At 35.6% G+C, this 20793-nt stretch overlaps 2 protein-coding genes across 2 annotated transcripts in view; both read left to right on the forward strand.

Annotated features, from left to right (window-relative positions):
- The first annotated feature begins 978 nt into the window (after positions 1-978).
- Positions 979-3044, forward strand: LOC143250368 (uncharacterized). Its single transcript, XM_076500813.1, has 2 exons — positions 979-1132; positions 2640-3044. Exons 1-2 carry the CDS (start codon positions 1037-1039, stop codon positions 3042-3044), a joined length of 501 nt encoding a protein of 166 aa, XP_076356928.1. The 5' UTR covers positions 979-1036.
- A 2715-nt stretch (positions 3045-5759) lies between these two features.
- The window catches only part of LOC143251193 (uncharacterized), a 46930-nt gene continuing 31896 nt past the window's right edge, over positions 5760-20793 (forward strand). The window contains exon 1 of the mRNA XM_076502613.1: positions 5760-6614. Coding sequence (XP_076358728.1) covers positions 6480-6614 — 135 coding nt within the window. The 5' untranslated portion in view covers positions 5760-6479. The remainder of the gene's footprint in view (positions 6615-20793) is intronic.

Genomic DNA, 20793 nt, shown 5'->3' on the forward strand with positions numbered 1-20793 from the left:
TAATTTTTACACATTTATGCAACACTACCTCATTGGGTGCAAGATGTACTTGTTCCAGATGTGGTGACGTCTCTCATGGGAGTGCTATTACTTAATAAGAGGCCACACTTCACGAACATTCTTAGGAAGCCTTCTAAAGAATGCTCTTTTTGATGATCTTGGCACTGTTTCTCCACATCTTAAATATGGAATTCTAGCTGTTGTATGAGAGGAAGTGCCTACTTCCTTTCCACTTCTAGTTCTTCTTTTGTGCCACCTTCTTCTGTTTAAATTTGTTTGTATTTTAGTAAAGGTTTTAAATGTGCACTATTAAGGTCCACTTAACAGTTCTCTAATGTGGATGGTAATATTCACTGGCTCAAACCCTGTTATGTTTCAATTTTCAGTTCTAAAACAATTATAACTTCTTATTATGAAATGTTAACCATGAAATTTCTATAAGTTTTTACCTCTGCAAGTTTTTCCACTTTAACATGTACTGAAGAATTGCCATGATTTTTGTCTTTTAAATACCTATCATTCAAGTTAATATACATTTTTTTGGAAGTTCCATGAACAAAGAAGATATCCTTTCCACATAACTAGTCTACATGGATCATGTAATTATTGCACATTTTCTAATGAATTCGTAATACTTTGTTCTGCAGGTCAACACATGAAGTTTGTATTCCTATTTTGTAGTATAATGAGTGGTTACAAGCTATGAGGATAAACGTTTATTTGTAATAATACGATTAAATCAGGTTTCAGACCTGTAGCCAATGGTTATTTTTATTAATAAATATTTAAGTAATAGTACAAGAGATGGTATTTTTAGGCTAGGCAAAGTAAATTGGGTCAAAATTTCAAAATTAAATGAACTTTAAAAATAAATTTGTCTCATCTCTTTCTTTATATGCTTGCAGAATTTCCAAATTATGGAGGATAATTGGTTGAGTGAGCTATATCTCACAGGATTTTACAAGCATTGTTGTCTGAAGTTTATTACATGTTTTTCTAGGTATTTCATGTGATGGAAAATTTGTAATGAGTAAAAATGCCACGTGGTCGAGGAAAGAAATCCCAGAGTCCCAAAGTCAAGGTAGAAAAAAGTTCTTCACAGATCCCTGAAGTTGCTATTGAAATACAACCGGTAAGGAAAAGATGTATGATTTTCTGAAACTTCCAAGATAATGTGTTAACTATATAATATTAAGTACAGTAGGTGAAATGATAGTTGTTACCATATTTTACAGCTTTTAAGACACACCCATATTTTGGCAAATAATATTTCGGGGAAAAAAAACATTTGTATGTATCAAAACACTGAATTTTTACTCCATACATAAAACCTGAAATCTACATACTAAGAAAAACTTGTGTAGATGAAAGTAGCCTACATGTTACATATTAAATGAGATTTGCAAAACAAAAAAAAACTGGTAAAACAGCAAGGGATTCTTATCTCTGATAGAAGAATCAGAGTTCATCAATAGTCTATAGGGTAAGGAGATGTAATAGATTGTTTTTCAAATAACAAGTATATTTCTATTGGTGTTTGTTGTCAATATCAGTGTACCCAAAGACCAAGTTGTGCTTGCTGGTTATAAGAAAGCAGTGTAAAAATTGTTGCATGTTACAACTAGGAACTTTGCTAGACAGTAGTATTCATCAGAATTCGTAAACACTAAGTGTTTAGCACTGAAAAATCAGGTGAAGTGCTCTAGAATGATTTATTATGAAGTCACTCACGTTTAGATAATTTTTACATATGACATACATTTTGTATTGATTACTATTCTCTTACAAATAATAGTTTGGTCCTGAATTATAGTAGAGGGTGGAAAATGGAGGATTTTTTTTCCCCTTCTTTACTTCACATGCATTAGTTTTGTGTTCTCCTGCTAGTGGTAATGGTGGTGGTAGTATCAATACTACCATATTTATTTGTATGAAGTACAAAGGGAAATGGAAGTGACACTTGTCTTAAAACAAGTTTATTTGGAGAATTTTTGGCTAAAATTGAATCTTCACTGATAATAAATGTACTGTAATGTTAATTTTATAGACCATCTAAGCAGACTGGCTGGTTATGAACTGGTAACATGCCAAATTTCCTTACACTCAATGGAAAAATTTATACTTTGAGATATAGTTTGTCAATAACATCATATTAGATCTTAGTTTGGTGTAGGTTTAGGTAATGAAGACCTTCAGAAAATCATCAAAATAATAATTAGGTAGATTGTGTCTGTGGAGGATTCTTAAGACAACATATATTTTTGTGCTCTTTCTGATTGGAATCAGTGTTTTATTCTTAGAGCTCTCTCATTACTTGTTTAGTTGCTTTATTTTTGGAGTTATAGGGACTCCAAAATCTTGAGTTCAGAGTACTAGCAAGTCCTAGTACAAAAGGCAGGAACAGATACTTTAGCAAAACATCAAAAGATCCGTAAAAGAGAATTTAAAAATATCATGGTAATAACCAAAAATAGAGGGACTAAAATATTCTCAGTTAATTTTATGTTACCTATTAATATTTTATTTCAGCTATCCTAACATCTATTTTGTTTGGTGTTTTATAAAAGAAAATCAAGCAACATTTTTACAAAAATCAATGTGTTGAATTTAGATATCATGTTGTGTTTTTCCTTGTACAGGAAAAATCTCCAAGAAGATCTTCAAGATGTTCAACTCGTTCTCAAGTATCTCCTGGTTCTGAACCCATTAGTGAAGGTAGAAGGTCACGACGTAGCTCTACAGCTGCACAGACGGCTGCTTCTGAGGCACATGCACGTGTTACACGTAGTCGAAGTCATAAAGAAAGTCCTACATCAACACCTAAGTCTGAAGCAGAGTCTCCTGCCACTAGAGTAAGGTCAGGATGCCGAAATAAAAGCCGAGTTAACTACCAAGAAGAAAGTGAAGGTGAAGAAGATACCACAACAGTGAAAAAGGAAATAATGATAAAGATTACAATGAATCTAACACAGAAGAAAAAATTAGCAAGATCTGGTAATAAACGAGCTACTTCTAGATCTCAAAAAAACACAAAAAAGAAATAGTGGGGATAATCAAAGTGTACAACATTCCAAAAAAAGAGCTCACAAAACCATGAAGAACCAGAAAATGATTCAGTTTTGAAGATAACTCAGTCTCACAAAGTGACGAAGAAATGGAAAAGGATAAAAACACAAGTAAAGAGTGTAAACCAGATTCTGAAATGGATGATGGTGAAAAGCCAAGTAAAGAGTGTAAACCAGATTCTGAAATAGATGATAGTGAAAAGCCAAGTAAAGAGTGTAAACCAGATTCTGAAATGGATGATGGTGAAAAGCCAAGTAAAGAGGGTAAACCAGATTCTGAAATGGATGGTGGTGAAAAGCCAAGTAAAGAGTGTAAACCAGATTCTGAAATGGATGGTGGTGAAAAGCCAAGTAAAGAGTGTAAACCAGATTCTGAAATAGATGATGGTGAAAAGCCAAGTAAAGAATGTAAACCAGATTCTGAAATGGATGATGGTGAAAAGCCATGTAAAGAGTGTAAACCAGATTCTGAAATAGATGATGGTGAAAAGCCAAGTAAAGAATGTAAACCAGATTCTGAAATGGATGATGGTGAAAAGCCAAGTAAAGTGTGTAAACCAGATTCTGAAATGGATGGTGGTGAAAAGCCAAGTGAAGAATGTAAACCAGATTCTGAAATGGATGGTGGTGAAAAGCCAAGTAAAGAATGTAAACCATATTCTGAAATGGATGATGGTGAAAAGCCAAGTAAAGAGTGTAAACCAGATTCTGAAATGGATGGTGGTGAAAAGCCAAGTAAAGAGTGTAAACCAGATAGTAAAATGGATGGTGGGGAAAAGCCAAGTAAAGAGAGTAAACCAGATTTTGAAATGGATGGTGGGGAAAAGCCAAGTAAAGAGTGTAAACCAGATTTTGAAATGGACGGTGGTGAAAAGGCAAGTAAAGAAAGTAAACCAGATTCTGAAATGGATGAAGATGAAATGGGAATGGAAGAGAAAACAACTGAAGAGAGTAAACCAGAAGATAAAATGGATCATAATGAAGTAATAGAGAAAAAAGGGGAACCAAGTAAAGATTTTATACCAGATAGTAAAATGGATGATGAATACAAATCTATAGTAAAAGATAATACAACATCTTCTATGCAAGGACTTTTTTCATTCACAAAATCAACTGCAGAGACTGAGAGTGAAAGCACAGACACTTCATGTGAACCAACTACAAAGAAGAATGAAGGAAAAGTTTTTGAATCAAATAAAGAAGGGTCTTCAGATTTAAAACGCAAGCATGAAGTTCAGAATTTTGAAAATGGATTCACTGAACATCCAGAGAAAAGAAGCAGGAAGACTGATGAGGCAGGAGATGAATCTGCAATTGAAAGGAACATCATTACAAAAGAAGTTTCTGTTGGTGAAATGTCATGGAAATCTAAAGAAAAGCTAGAATTCATGGAAAACAATGAAAGAGACAAGACAGCTTCTTCAGAAGTAGAAATTAATATTAGTTTGATGGATAACTTGTCCGTTGGTGAAACTTCAGAAAATTCAAGAACCTTCATTACTCCTGAGACTATTTTAAAAGAAGAACCTATGGAAGTTGATGAAGAAAACGGAGATATGGTCAGTGAAATACCTGTTGAAAAGAGTGTTGTGACTAAAAAGTCTTCACATGTTGAAAGCATTGAGGGTAGTAAGGAGAACAGAACAGAGAAACTTTCTGTTGGGGACCAGTCTTTGGTTGAAAAGGGTGAGACAGTTACAGAACACACTAGTGTGTCAGAGACAAAGAATATTTCTGAAGCTGAAAAACACCATTTAGAAAAACCACTTTTAAGCAGTTTTGATGTGAACAATTTAGATACAGGTTGGAATACCAAAGAAGTTCAGCAGAGTGATAATGTATTGGAAGAGAATGAATCTTCAGTTGGGCTTTCAGAAAAACAAGAGTCTTTAAGTAAGATTCCTACACCACCTCCAGAAGATATCTCAGAAATTTCTTTACAAACAGAGAGAAGTGACAGTAGAGTGTCAGTCATTCAACAAAGCTGCGAACAGTTAAGTAAGAACATAAATACTTCTGGTGTTAATGAGTCCATGAATGTTCACAAAGAGAAAGGTAAGGATATTTATTTACCTGTAGATGTTAATGTGAGCAGTATTTGTGCTGAACAAGGGATTGTGTTGTTCAAAAGAAGTTTCTTCTGTTTCTTCTGGAAGAGAAATATAAATTTCAGCATCCAAACACAGCATTTCAGAGTGAATGTGAAAGTTCCAAGGACATGAACTTATCAAAGGTACCATTAGCTGATACTGAAACTGCATCTCAGTTTGAGAAGGATAAAAATCCTCCATGTGTGGTGATTAGTAATGAGTCAGATCTGACAGAAAACATAGCCGTCCCTAAATCACCTCATCGTGAAGTTGAACATAAGCTAACACCAACTTCTGATCTTTTATCTTGTAAATCTACTCAATCAGGTAAAGGTGTTAAAAGTTTGGAAGTTCCTGACCAGGTTAAATTTCCCACAGGTGAGAATACTGAACCAGTTGATAATGCCCAATCAGTTCAGCCATCATCATCATTAACCACTGTCAGTTACATGAATTCATCAGTTATCGAAGATGCAAAAGTTATTACTGCCTGCACCATTACAGAACCTTCAAAAGTATATACCGTTTCAGTCGCCTCTACTGATCATTCTGAAGAGGATTTTACGGAAAGACAGTAAGACAGAATCTTCAGAGAAAGATACATTGTCAACTGTTTCTGCAGAATATTCAACTGTAAATAGTGATTCAAACATACCCAGAGAACATTCAAAAGTACATACTGTTTTGGAAACTTTTGCTAATCATTCAAAAATAGATATTTTAAACTCTCTTGAACAAGTACCATGTATAGATACTATTGATGGCCATTCAAAAGTAGGTCTTGTTTCAGAAACACTGACAGATCATTCAAAAATAGAAAATGTTTCAGACCCATTAGCTGATCATTCAAAAGTAGATAATGTTTCAGACCCATTAGCTGATCGTTCAAAAGTAGATAATGCTTTAAACACTCCTAGCGATGTTTCAAACTTTCATACTGATGAGTCTGAAGTGGGAGTTATTTCCAGTACTCCTTCAGAGCAGACAAAAATGGATGTTATTTCAAACACACAAACCGAACATTCAAAAGTAGATATTGTTACAAACAATGCTACAAATGGAGTTCACAGTGCTGGTTTAATTGAGACGGGGGAATCAAAATGCCTTGAGATTTCGTGGTCGACAGTATCTGTTCAATTCTGCATTAACTTCTGAACATAGAACTGCTCTTAGTAATAGAACATTCAGTGTAGTATCTTGTAGTTTGAAAACTGATGAACCTCGCTATGACCAACTGTTTACAGAATTAGAAATAATTAACCCTGATCTTGTCTGCTTTCAGCATGTCAGTCTTCCTTACTTCACAGATATTTTGCAGCCTAAAATGAATGATTCAGGATATATTGGTGTTACAAATTCACCAAAGAATGATTTAATTGGATTAGCAACCTTTAGCAAAAGTGCTGCATTCCATATTGATGAACATTCTGCTATGTCCTTAAAAGAAATTGTTGAAAAGGTGAGTCGTGAGTTGATTGTCTTAAAACTAATGCTAGTAATTTATAGAACTAGTTTAAACCATTTTTTGAAATATAAAGACAGGTGTAAAAATTGAAAATTATAAACCCTCTAATGCAATATCTTCCAATAAGTTATCTTACTTCCAACTGCAAAAGAAGCTCTCTTGACTTGTACTGTTCTCTGTTGGTGCAAATTTTCACTCACCATATTCTTGATACTCTCACATATTTCTGCACGCTAAGAAGCAAATGGTTGTGCAAGAACCCTTCATCAGTAGGAGTGCAATGCTACCCCTGTGATGACTAGCATTTTTTTTTAATCTTGCAACTGTTAACCATTTCTTAGTTGGTAGTTCTGTTGAATAGAATTGTCTTTGCGTGGGTTTGATTCACATATCCACAAGTGTTTATTTTTCTAATTTGTTTACTCGAATTACCTTGTTCTTTACCATTTTTGTTCCCTTTTTTTGAATTATTTTGTGTATATTCTCTCTCTCAATTTTGTGAGTTATGCACTCAGGTGATTACTGTTACAACTGTGTCCAGTGGACTAGAACCACAATTCTTGACCCAGGAATTGGTCCATTTCATGCACAAACTGGTGATTATTGTATAGTGGTTTTCTGTGTTTGCAAAGGTTTGGATTTGGACAGTCATTTTTTCACTTCCTGAATATGCCTCATTCACCTGTCTTTTTGAGGGAATTGCCCAAACCTTTTTCCTCTAAGGTGGATTTGATTATTCATATAGGTTATGTTCTGTCATTTTATCTTGTTTTATATGTTCCATCTCTAATCTTCTTGGGTACTAGCCTTTGGTTCATTATTTTGTTTCCTCCTTCCCTGGATATTTGGTTTCATGTATGTCATTTTATGGATGATCATTCTTTTGATTATAATAGTCCCATCTTATTTAAACTTGGACTACTGTTACTTCTTCCTTAGTGGGAATTAGACCCCAATAATTTGATTACCTTCTCCTGTATTTTTTCTTACCCTGACCACCCTTCTTGATTTAGAGCTGGTGCCTGCTAGACTGCTTCAAGTTGTCCACATTTGTAAGTCCTTAGCAGTTAATCCATGGGTTCTGAAAGTCATTTAGTATATCTGATCCTCTACTTCCATTCCTTTCCCTTGTTGTCTCACATTGTTTTCTTCACTACCCCTCAGGATCCTGTGTTTTGTTCGTCTGATTCATTCCAGTGGCCTTCATTTTCACTGTTCTTTGGATGTATGGCTGCCTCTTGCCTCCTTACAAGTTGACTCAGTCAGGCCCTACCAGCTCCACTTCAGTTGCAAGCTATTGAATGTCTTGTATACAACACTCATTCTTCTTTGTTGCATCTTCATGCATCATTGTCACAGTTTTCATTGATCCCTCATTTGATCCCTTAGATGTCCCTCTTACCATTTTCCCTCCCTTACAGACCAATTTCTACTGGTGTTTTGGATCAGAACAGTACAGCCTTGATTTTTAGATGGAAGGTTAGATAACAGCTTCTTTTAGCAACTGTTCATTGTTTCATTAAAAGCATATAAACATGTTTTAATTTAAAGACAAGGAACCCACTTTTTAGAAAATAAGTTTGAAGATATTTCACTTGGTAATGAAGAAAACGTTGTTATAAATGTACAATGTTTTAATAAGATGTCACCCTCAGATACAAGTAGTTTACAGACACATGAATATACATATATACAGTAAGGAACAGAGGTCACATGATCAGATATTTCTTCACAGCTTAGTATTACATATCTAGTTACTGGGTTGTTTATTAGTTTAAGATGGGATTGTTTTGTTCAATTAAAATAACTTCCTTTATTCTGCATTTATTAGTATTTTGTTCTTCATTTAAAATACAGTTTTTGTATAGATATAGTGAAATGTTTCCTGTTGCAATGGTGGTAAACGTGATAAACCTTTTTAGAATATTTTTTGCATCACCCATCTACCCTGCACTCTTTCTTCATTCCTCACCTGAAGAGCTGGGTTTTGCATATTATTATTATTATTTTTCATCTTGTTCTTTCATGGCAGTTTATATAGTTTCCAAGTGCAACCTGGAACCACACTGTATTAACTGTAGTGGCCCACACCCCTCTTACTCTATTTCTTGCCCTAAATGTGTAGAAAAGAAAGAGATGCAATGCTTAAAGACTGTTAATAATATCACTTGCTCAGAGGCTTGGAAGGTATTGTCCCCAACTCTATCTCAGACATATGCTGCTGCACTCTATTCCACTACCACAGTGGGAGTGCAGACATATCTTTCCGTGCCTTCAACAGAGTTGTTTGCAAAACATCTTAAGAATCTTGTGCCCTCCATAGTTAAAAAAGTTGATGCATCTATGTCTACTTCCATCTCTGTCCCTACCACTGCTTCTAGTGACTGCCCAATTTCACTTCCTTCAAGTTCAAATGTTTCCTTGGGCCCATCCTCTTCTGCAGCCCCAAAAGTAAATGGACCATTTGTTCACACCCTCAGTCATTGGAATCTTTGTCCACAGACAGAGACCTGTTTACCTGACCCAGGGCAGGATCCATCAAGGTTGATAGATCTTTGCCCAATAAAGAAGGGAATGGTCACTCTGATCCAGTGAAACTGTCAAGGTTTTCCATCAAATTTAGATGACATTAAGGATTTTATTGATCTTTACCATCCTGTGCATTTCTCATAGGAAACGTTTCTAAAACCTGCTGATACAGTCACCCTTTGGTAGTTTTTTTTTGTTTAGAAACAATGGGTCTGATGATAGACGAGTGTATGGTGAGGTGGCATTGCTGGTTGATCAGCGTGTGCCCACCACATACTTGTGAATTGCAGAGATGCCAACCATTACAATTTGAGCGTAATCATTACGATTTTGGTGTATACATTACGACTATATGCTCATACAGACAAATATTATGACTTGTTGCAACTCCCAAATTATTATATATTATATAGGTCTATACAATAAGGTGATAAATTGTTCCCCCATGGCTTGAAAGGGGTGAAAAGAAAACTTCTAATGAGATACAAATAAATTTTATAATAAGCAAAAGACATAGTCCAAATGGCTACTTGCAATAATCATATTTGTGCTTCAAATAATAAAAAATATTTGCATCTCTGACGTCTACCAATAGTTTGAGTGCGGTGCTTCTCCATACTGGGTACGTGGGGGAATTCATAGTTACATCAATGCTTATCAGCCAATCAGCACTCGCATAGATGAGTATTTTTCGTTTTCTAAGCGGCATAGAAACACCAATGCGATTGTTCACAAGATGGAAAAAAGAGGCCTTGTTCACCAGATTGTCTTGTTTCTGGCAAATCTAAAAGGACTAAAACTGTGAATCAAAAATTTAGAAAAGAGTATAGTGCAAAATATCCGGTCATTGCATCAAAAGTCAGTGACAACCATGCGTTTTGTACAGTTTGTCGCATCAGTTTTTCTGTGGCGCATGGCAGGATAAACGATTGTTTCAGACATACAAAATCGGCATCTCACCAACAAAAGGCTGAGGCAAAGACAAAAGCAATCAGCTAATGACATGTATGAGTAAGAATTCAGAGTATGAAAAAGAATTTCAAAAGAATGTTCTTAAATTTATTTATTAAATACACAAAACACAGTCATAAATGAGCAATCTATAGCAGTAATAAATAATAATTATAATAATAAACAACTTGGAGACATTGGTCAGGCCTAGTAGCTGCAAATGTTAAAGGGCTCTGTCTACAATCATTATGCTCAGTCATTTGAAATAGTTAGCATCTCTGCAATTGATACACCCTTGGAGGCTGAAGACATCTGTATTTCCTTAGGTCGTACTATCATTATTTGTTCTCTGCCTGCTTCCTCTATAATCAGTCAGACCTTTATGCCTTCATTGAGCAGTTACCATTGGGTCATTCCATGTCAAATCATCCAGATTTTGGAAAATTTTCCAGGTGACCCCCTCAGAATGTCTTGAAAAAATTCATGTGCTCATCTACCCATATAATGAAAAATTGCCAAAGATTAGATCAATATCTCTAATAGTTTCTGATTTACAGCCCTGTAAAATTTAGTTAATTATTTTTTATTTGTGGCAAATTCATTTTTGAGCAACTTTGGCTGCTTAAAGCTGCAAGAGTAATGGTGGTAGAAGGGTGAAATTTGCTACACTGACTGAATTAATCTCACAGAATTCAAAAATGATCTCAAACCAAGTTTATGTTTCTTAGGATTTTCATAGTGAGGCTGTAAAATCACCTGAAAACTCAAAATTGTAAAAAAACATTGGTTTATTTAATAAGCCATAGCTTGAAGACTTGATATGATACAAAGCTGAATTTTGTTTTCAAATTTCCTATAAGATAAATCAGCAATTGTTGTAATTAAAAGTCTATTAGATCTCCTGTAAAAAATGTAGTTGCATGCAACATTTTATGATTTAGCTAAAAATAGCCCTACTTCAGGCTACAGTTTGACTATTCAACGATTTCAGATTTTTACCATATATTCTTACATCTCTGAATATTATCTACAAAAACATCAGGATGGTGTTCAACCTACTTTTTGAGTTATAATTTTTTAAAGCAGTGGTGTACAAACATTTTGAGTCAGGGGCCACAAAAAGGTGAAGATTAAAATCGTCCCACAGTTGTTTCACACAAGATGGGCATCACATTTACGAACACACAAATAATGATTACATCAAAGAGTTTGCACATTATTCTTAAGAAATGTTATGATACGTCTACTGTCACAAAGTCGGTGCAATGGATGGTGTTGCATGTCATCTACGAGCTTAGAAATGTCTGGCTTCATGTTTGACATTGAAAGACGTAAGACTGCTTCCAGATGGTCATCAGTCAGCTGATTGCGAGTGTTGTTTTTGTTCAGTTTCATTTGCGAGAAAGCCTGTTTGCAGCAGTACATGCTATCAAACATGCTGGTGCGGACAAGTGCTTCTCTTTCAGATTAGCAAATGTATCAGGCAACGCTTTGTAGAAGTCAAGCAAACTGTTTTCTCGGTAAATAGCACGCAGTTCATCAAAAGCCTGGAGATCAGTAAGTTTGAGCTAATATTCTGCTGATAAGTCATCCACTGACACACTGAACAGATCAGCAAAAAGTTTCATCAACAATCTGCATTGGTCAAAGTAATGAAACCGTGAGTTGATGGATTGAATCAAGGTATCTAGCTTCCCAACATATACTTGTGTGTCAATGTTCTGATTCTTCTGTAGCTGTGACTGAAAAGTGGAAAGTGCATGAAGTTGCCTGATGCTGCTTGCTGCCAGAACAACTGAAACTTGAAAGCAGTCCTGAAAGCTGAGACATGATTTGAAGCTGACAGACAAGCTGATTTTTGCCTTGCAACTTCAAATTCAGATCATTCAAGTATTGTGTCATGTCAACCAGAAAGGTCAAATCAGCTTGCTATGCTGGATCAGTCATGGAAATCACTTCTGTCTCTTTGTTCTTGCTTCTGAGGAATTCTATCACCTCATCAATCAACTTCCAGAATCTTCTGAGCAACTTCCCTCTACTCAGCCAGCATACTTCACAGTGATACACAAGGTCACCATAGTCTGAATCAATTTCTTCAAGAAGACTTCGGAAAGTGACGGTGATTGAGCCCTCGTGATTGGATGAAATTAATGGTTTTTGTCACTAATGCCATCAGTGTCTGAAAACCAAGTTCTTTACTGCACAGGTTCTGTTGGTGAATAATACAGTGCAACTTCAATTGTCTGTTCTGCTTTCCTCGATGCTTCATCAACAGTTCAACCAGCCTCTTACTTTCTCCAGTCATGGCTGGTGCTCCATCAGTTGTCACACTTACCAGTTTCATGAAATCCAATGAAACACTACTACACAGTCATACTGTCTCCTCGAATAGAGCAGACCCAGTTGTCTGACCCTTCATGGAATTCATGCCAATTAGTTCCTCTGTGATATCAAATGATGACAACACACCACGAACAAAAACTAGTAGCTGTGCTGTTGAACTGACGTCAGTGAACTCGTCTGCTGCCAGAGAGAAGTAGACAAAGTTGGCTGCTTTATTTGTAAGCTGTCTTGTCACGTCTGCTGAGAGGTGTGAAATTCTTCGTTGAACTGTCATACGATTCTAAGCCACCATTTGTAGCTTGCGAACTGCTTCTGGACACAACTTTTCCAATGCAGTAATCATACATTGCTTGACAAAATCACCATCAGTGAACGGTCGGCCAAATTTCGCTATCATCAACGAAATATCGTAACTGACCTCACATGCTGTACCAAAATCTGCTGACTGCTTTGAGGAAACGTTCTGCTTGTGATTCAGCAACTGCAACAGAGATTCAATTTGAGCTGTTCATTCAACATTGACAACATTGTGGAAATCTTTATGCTTCAACTCATAATGACACTCTATATTGGATATCTTTGCCCCTGCTACTGTTGAATGACACAGCAGACAAATCACGTTCTTCTGTTGTTGAACAAAACAGTTTTGCGCAGTCCAATCATCATGAAACTGCTGGTTTTCGTCGTCAACTTTTCTTTTACAATTAGCTGCCATTTTTGTTACGAAATAATATCAAAATAGGGCTCGTAAGTAAATCTCGAAGAACAATTGGAATGTGTGAGATTTTGTAATTATGGACATATTACGTCATTGTGCCAATGATTAAATGCCTATGCATTAACAAGATTTGGTTATTAAATTTTCTTTGTTGCTCAACACAAATATGGAACCATCCAGTATCTAATCTAATGCATATTCTTCTATAGCGCTTAATCTTTGCACAGGTGCAAACTCTAAGGGTGTGAACTCTATGTTTGACTTTCCTGTTGGACATCGCAGACTAATTTGCGACTCATTGCAGACCGGACTTTGTGTACTTCTGTTTTAAAGTATCCTTTGACCATACGTTGTTTACTTGAAAAAAAAAAACACTTCAATTGAGGTGTGTTACTGTATGCAAAGATATCCATACAATTTTGAAATAATTTATGAATCCCATTGAAATATTCTAATCAGCCTTTACCATATATTCTTACATCTCTGAACATGATCTTCAAAAAATTCAAGGTTGTGTAAAATAATAAATTCTCAAATTTTAAGTGTCTCTGATATGTACCATTGGGCAAAGGACCACATTCAGGGCATTCAGTTCTTTCTTGTCCATCAGGAATCAGTCCTGCAGAATTGTGTAAAGTTTGATCAACTTGAGTGCTATGAAAAATGCAAAACTATGGCAGGTATTAGGTCACATCATAGCTTTATTCTCCACTATCAGATGATGATGTGTGTACAGTTGTAACTGTTGGTAGTAGCAGTGAAAGTGATGCTACAGCAGCTCAAATAGGGTCTAATGATAGCAATGACAATTATCAGCCAGGGAAATATGTGGCATGCATATACGATCATGAATGGTATGTGGGAAACATAAAAGATAGATCAGATGAACATTCTGATGTGTTGGTGTCATTTATGAAGAAATCAAGAAACAAACTGTTCTTATGGCCTGCAAGGTCATGTAAAGATGAAACTGGATTCCTTTCATACATATTCTTTGTTAGGTAAGTGTACCTACCATGCAAGGCAGTAGTGCTCGCCACTATGTTCTAAGTCAAAGTGATCTCAACATAATCAAACTCGAATTTCAGAAATTTAATCAAGCTGTTTGAACAAAGCAATGTTTATTTAATGCTGTTAAGCATGCAGCTACATTTTTTTACAAGAGATCTAATAGACTTTTAATTACAACAATTGCTGATTTATCAACTGACATGTTATAAGAAATTAGAAAACGAAATACAGCTTTGTATCATATTAAGTCTCAGAGCTATGGCTAATTACATTAACCAATGCTTTTTTACCATTCTGGGTTTTCAGGTGATTTTACAGCCTCACTATGCAAATCGTAAGAGAGATAAACTTGGTTTGAGACAATTTTTGAATTCTGTGAGATTAATTCAGTCAGTGTAGCCAATTTCAGCTTTCTACCAACTTTACTGTTGCAGCTTTAAGCAGCCAAAGTTGCTCAAAAATACAAAAAATTAATTACATTTTACAGGGCTGTAAGTTAGAAACTATTAGAGATACTGATCTAATCTTTTACAATTTTTCATTACATGGGTAGATGAGCGTGAATTTTACAAGGCATTCTGTGGGTGTCACCTGCAGCCCCCTGGATGATTTGACATGGAATGACCACATCTCCCTTTTGGTGTGATACTAGTATTGATGGGGAGGGGTTGTGCTATAGAGCATATGCTTTGGACCACAATTTGCCTATCTTCAATACTGTTCTTATACTTATTTTCATGCACCTCGTTAGTCTTTTACTGGTATTCATCTTTCTATCTACTCCTTCACTTTTCATTTACTTTTCTTGGAGAGTCGACAGTAATCCATGTGGTAGTGATTATTTTCCTATCATTTTGAGAGAGACTGGTTATGGTAAATGACCCGCGTGCCTTGATGGAAGTTGGAACAGGTTAACTGACCTTCTTTCAACACTCTCAGAACTTGATCCTGCCATCATGTATAAACCATCGATAGATGACTGTGTGGCAGCAGCAACTGACTGACTGGTCAAGCAGCTACTCAGTGTATTCCTAAAACTTTGACATGTTTTCTACAGTATCCTTATCTTTGGTGGAATCCTGTCTGCCACATGACAAGAAAAGTTCAAAAATAGGCTTGAAATACCTTTCATAGATATCCCACACTTTTAAACTGCATCGCATTTTAGCAGGGTCAGATGTCAAGGCCAGAAGGCATCTTGGATTAAATACACCTCTAGCATTTCTTCTACCACCAGTTTCAAAGTTATATGGGACAAAATTTGAAAGGTTAGTGGCCAATATCCTTCTTCTCTCCTTTCAGTCTTGTTCTCTGATGACCAGGGCATTATCAATACTCTCGTCGGGGAAAGCTCTTCTCAAGCATCTAGCACTTCTACTTCATCCCCCATTTTCATAGCCATTAAAACACAGGCAGAATGATTATCTCTTTGACAATAATCACCCCTTTACACTGGTGGAACTTAATCTTGCTCTTTATCAGTCTAAGAGAATGTTTTTTTCCAATGCTTTGCACCATGCTATTGTATTCCCTTTTCCTAAACCTGGGAAGGATCCCAAGATTCTTCTGAACTACAGTCCAGTTGCTTTGATGAGCTGTCTCTGTAAGATTTATAGAGGATGATTAATGCTCATCTTGTTTGGTTCATTGAATCAAACAACCTCCTCTCACCCACTCAGGTTCCAAAGACAGCACTCCACCATGGAGAATGTTTATGATACAGCATGGAGGTATGGCATTTTGCGAGACCTCCATATATATGGGTTACGTGGCAATTTGCTCATTTTTATTGAACATTTTTTAATGAATCAGCGATTCCGAGTTCCATGTGGGTTTGACACTTTCTCATTCTTTCCCACAGGAACTTGGAGTCACTCAGGGTTGTGTCTGGAGCGTTACGCTTTTCATGATGAAGATTAATGGAATCAATGGACAACTACTTCCTATAGGTGCAAACGGTCTCTTTGTTGGCAACTTCCACATCTCGTGTCAGTCATTAAATATGAGGTATGAGCGGCAGCTACAGACTTCCTTTAAATCATTTACTGACGTGGACCACAGAAATTGGTTTCAACCTTTCTCCTAAACTGTTTGTATTCACTTTTGCTGTCAACTGGGTATTCACCCTGATCCTGAACTCCGTATTGATGAAGTTATGCTTTCCTTGGTCCCTGAACAATGTTCTTGGGGCTTACATTTGACTGTAAGCTGACCTTCATTCCACACTTCAAGCAGCTACGCGCGCCAAGTGTACAAGGACAGTGAACATCTTCTGTGTTCTCTCTTCCACCTCTTTGGGGCAGATCAGTGTTCCATGCTAAAAAATCTATTGTGCCCTTTTTCGATCAACTATGGATATCTGGTTTGTGACTGTGTCAGGATAGGACTTCAGCCTTGTAAATGTTGAACCCTGTTCACCATCAGGGGCTGCAGCTCTGTACAGGAGCCTTCCACACTTCTCCAGCCCAGAATTTGTACACGGAGTCCCATGAACCCCCTCTGCTCCTTCGTTGTTTGCAACTGTCTTTAATGTATGCTTCAAAACTTCATTCTTTACCATAGTATCTGACATGGGGTTGTGTTTTCCTTCCTCAATGCCACACTTTTGTAATAGATGGTCTGCCACTGTTTCATTTAGTTTTTATCTCCAGGTGCAGTTAGGCGAGATGAACTGGGTCTATCTATGGATGACATCGTGGTATTCACAGATCAGCTCATCACACCATGGCTAATTCCTGTCCTCAAATGTGACTTTTGAGTTATCTGAAGAAGACAGATACACCTAACTGGAAGTATCACCTTCTATTTGCTGAACAGTTTGCCCCTCTAGTTGAGGAACCATCCTTCCTCCCATCTGCTGGATGTCAGTTCTCAGGGATTGGGTGTTGGTTAGAGATGAACCAGCCACATAAGTTTTTCCAAATATTTGGATGATGCCCTCCTCCATGTGCATATTGGACAAAAATTCTCAATCCCCCAGGTTTTGGACTGAAAAGGAATACCACCTGGCTCTCAACCTTTCTTATATCTGCCAGATGTCAATTCCTGGTGGATCCTGTGTTGGTTATGCATACAGAGGTGAGTTATTGGTGTTGAAGCTTCTACTCCTTACCAGTACATGTGTTTTGGGATGAAAAGTAGAGGGCACTTCCTACCACAGACCTGATGTACAATTCCAGGTGTTTACTAAGTTCAAATTCCCATGTTACGGTGTGTTGAACCCTAGTCTGTCTACACTGACGGATCATGTTATTTGTCTAATGTTTTTCTTTAGGTTCTCCATGTTTCTTCCCATGTTGGTGACACTAAAGGGAAGTTAATACACTTAGCTCACAAGTGGTGTAATCTCTCAGGGATGTGTTGTTTTTATTTCTTCTCACATTCCATTGTTTCCCTTTTTTTACACATTTCTCTTCTAGTTAGTGCATAAGATTGTACAAAGACAAAGACAGAACTGTCTCAGCACCACTTTCCAACAGTTTGTAACAGTATGCTAAAATGTCAAATACACTGCTATGGACTAATATCAGAATGCATGAAGCCATTGGTTCTTTGTTTATGTTAGAGATAATGTTTAAATGATGCATTAAAATAGCATGTTTTCAAAAATCTTTTACACTGGTGGATGTTTTTTTACATCTGAATTATTTTCTTGTTGAATCATAAATGTAGAGTTTTGGTGATTGTCCTTGCTATACATACACTAGAGGTGTGCAAGGTGAGTAATAGTTGAAGAAAGATCTTTAAAAATGTTTTGTACAGTTAGGTATCTGTTTAGGTTTAGTAAATCTGTATAATCTGTGCCATTGGTGATTTGTTTCTGTTAATAAGTAGAAAATAAAAAATTCTTGAGAAATAACTGATTTTTGAGGTACAAATACACGTGCTTTATTTGACATATGCCTTGAGTGATGTGTTTGTAAAAAAAATACATAAATTGAAGTTATTTATACAGTAAATGGTTTTTGTGTAACTTGTCAAATTCATATCAGTTACATGAGGAATTTAGGTTTCTGCATTTTTGCTCTATTTCATTAAACAGTTGACCACTGAGTTACTGTACAGGGCACGATTGCCTCTAGTAGTTGAATATGAGTGTGCAAATATTCTGTATTACTGTGCAAGTATATTTGAGAATAAATAAAATTTGATACAGTAATAATATAAACCAGAGGGTGTTTTGAAATAGTTCTCCTGTGTAAGGTTTCTTGCTGTAACTTACATGGAAAGTTAAGTGTTTTAGTTACCAAAATAGCAATAACAAACTTTCACTCTAGTATTCAATTTATTAGTATTAAAGGAAGTAGCAGTTGATCACAGAGGACCCAAGGTGAATTATTTTGAACTTTGGAACACACAGGCTAGTATGGGTGTAGAAGTTAAGTGTGTGAACTGTGAGGGATTATCATTGTTTCTATGGGCACACTACTTGATGATAGCGTCTTATTTATGACATATAGCCACTTGTATGTATGAAGTATAGCAAGCAAGTCTATGGATTTATAACACTAATATCAGGGGTTTGATTACTCATGGTGGATGTAGCAGATAGCCCAATGTGGCTTGGTTAAAACAAACAAACACCACACCCACCAATTTAAAATATATAATTTCCTCTAAAATAAAATGCAACAGGAAATGTGTTTATTTTGAGTTTGAATGCATAAATATCATGCAACAGTTATATAAATTTTGACATATAAAGGAAATATATTGTAACAACAGCGACTGTAGCTTGAATGACATTTTAAAAACATTTTTCAGATAATATGGTTATGAACAAAAAGTATTGCTCACCAAAGATATATTTTTAAAATTTCTCAATCTATAATGCAGAAAGGGTAAAAATTAACCTCAGAAAGAGAGAGAGAGCTTTAAAAATTGGTTCCACAGCAGTTGGGATATGTCCCTAATTAGGCTACATGTTTTTACTTCACCACATGTAAGAAGTAGTTAATAAAATATACGAGTAGGTATAGGTTTTGGTTTCGTTAAGAACGTGGTGAAACATAAGATATTAAAGCCAAAAATTAATTTTTTTAAAACTTCTAAATGTAACATTAACAAAAAGTGCTGGTTAGAAGCTTTATCAGTGTAGGTCCAAACATTAATCTTTCACAAAAAGGATCAGAATGTATGTATTCATTTTTAAAAGCTACACTATGTCTCGTGACAAATGAATATAAACTAACTGAAACAAATGGGCAGTAGTGTTTCTCGCATTTTGTACATGGTTGATGGTATCTGAAAACATATTTTTTATAGATCTGATATTCCAGACTTTTTTGTGCCATTAAGTTTCCCTGCTTTGTTTGGTTGATTTGAATAAACTGGAAGGCAGTAATTTTATGAATTAGTATATATTCTGTTAAAAATGTTGGGGTACATACTACCACATCTTATGCCATAGCTAACTAAAGTAAATAAATTTTACAAAATCAAGCTTAACTAACAAAGAAGCAGGAAAGTATAGTTGAGTAAGTCAAGTGTCAGTAAATTCCTTTCTGAGCCAGTCAGATTTGAGATAATTCTCAAAAGGAAGCCATTGTGTATTCATGGAATAATTATTAGTAAAAATCAGTGGTATTAATAATTTCTAATGTATATAAAACCAGTGTGTTTTGGTAATACAATGTTTCCACTGTGTGTCTTATGTCATGTTGCTTATCGTAAAAGTATAACCTAAAATTATTGTTTATCTGTGAAATGAAAGTAGAAGATGTTATTAAAATCACTGGTGATGTAACAGAAGATAGTTTGATTCAGAATCAGTATTTTTACTTTTATGACAGATTGTTTGCACTTCGCTTTAGGCTAGGTAATCCCACAATGCATCTATCCCTTAGGCTTATATCAATACTAACTACTCTTACAACCCCCCGTCACTGAAATCAGTGGGCAGATAGTAGTTGAACTGTTCTATCTGGATAAAAACAACTTAGCTTTTGTGTCTCCTATTTTGAGAAATCAAGTATAATGTGATGTAACAGACACATTGGCTTTCATATAGGTTATATAACCTCATGTTCTACATGTGTAGCACTTTGCTTCATTTAGACTGTATCGCCAAGTGAATGCCTCTCCATTGACCAATTAATCTGAGTGTTTTCCAAACTTCAGCTACAGAAAATATTTGCACAACCTTTAGAATTTTGTTGTGATTGTTAAGACATCTTCTGTTAGCTTAACTAACAAATGAATAAATAGAAAAATGCAAAGGTGATAAAAAAGTTTTACCTTAAATTTTGTGGTTGTCTTTAACTTCCGTGGTGCTGTTTTAAAGAAGTGCTCTTTTTCAAGTGAAAAACACATTTATCAGTTAATGATAAACTATGCATTGAAAAGAAGCATTGCACAAGAACAGAGTGTAATATGAAATAGAATTAAACAATAAAGTAATGACTCTACAAAAGAAACTGTAAATAATAAAAATTGTGGAAAATGTAAGAACTTTGAAGACTGAAAAAGTTAACACAAGTACTTCTTAAGATATAGTGAGTGAAGGTTATTTAAACAATTATAAAAAGCTCAACTATTCATTAATATTTAAAGTTAGAAACTTCTTTCTATTGACTACCAAATCAATTTGTGTGTTAGTCAAAGTTTGAAATACAAACTCTA

This window comes from Tachypleus tridentatus, chromosome 5 (genome assembly GCF_004210375.1).
Source record: "Tachypleus tridentatus isolate NWPU-2018 chromosome 5, ASM421037v1, whole genome shotgun sequence".
NCBI lineage: Eukaryota > Metazoa > Arthropoda > Merostomata > Xiphosura > Limulidae > Tachypleus > Tachypleus tridentatus.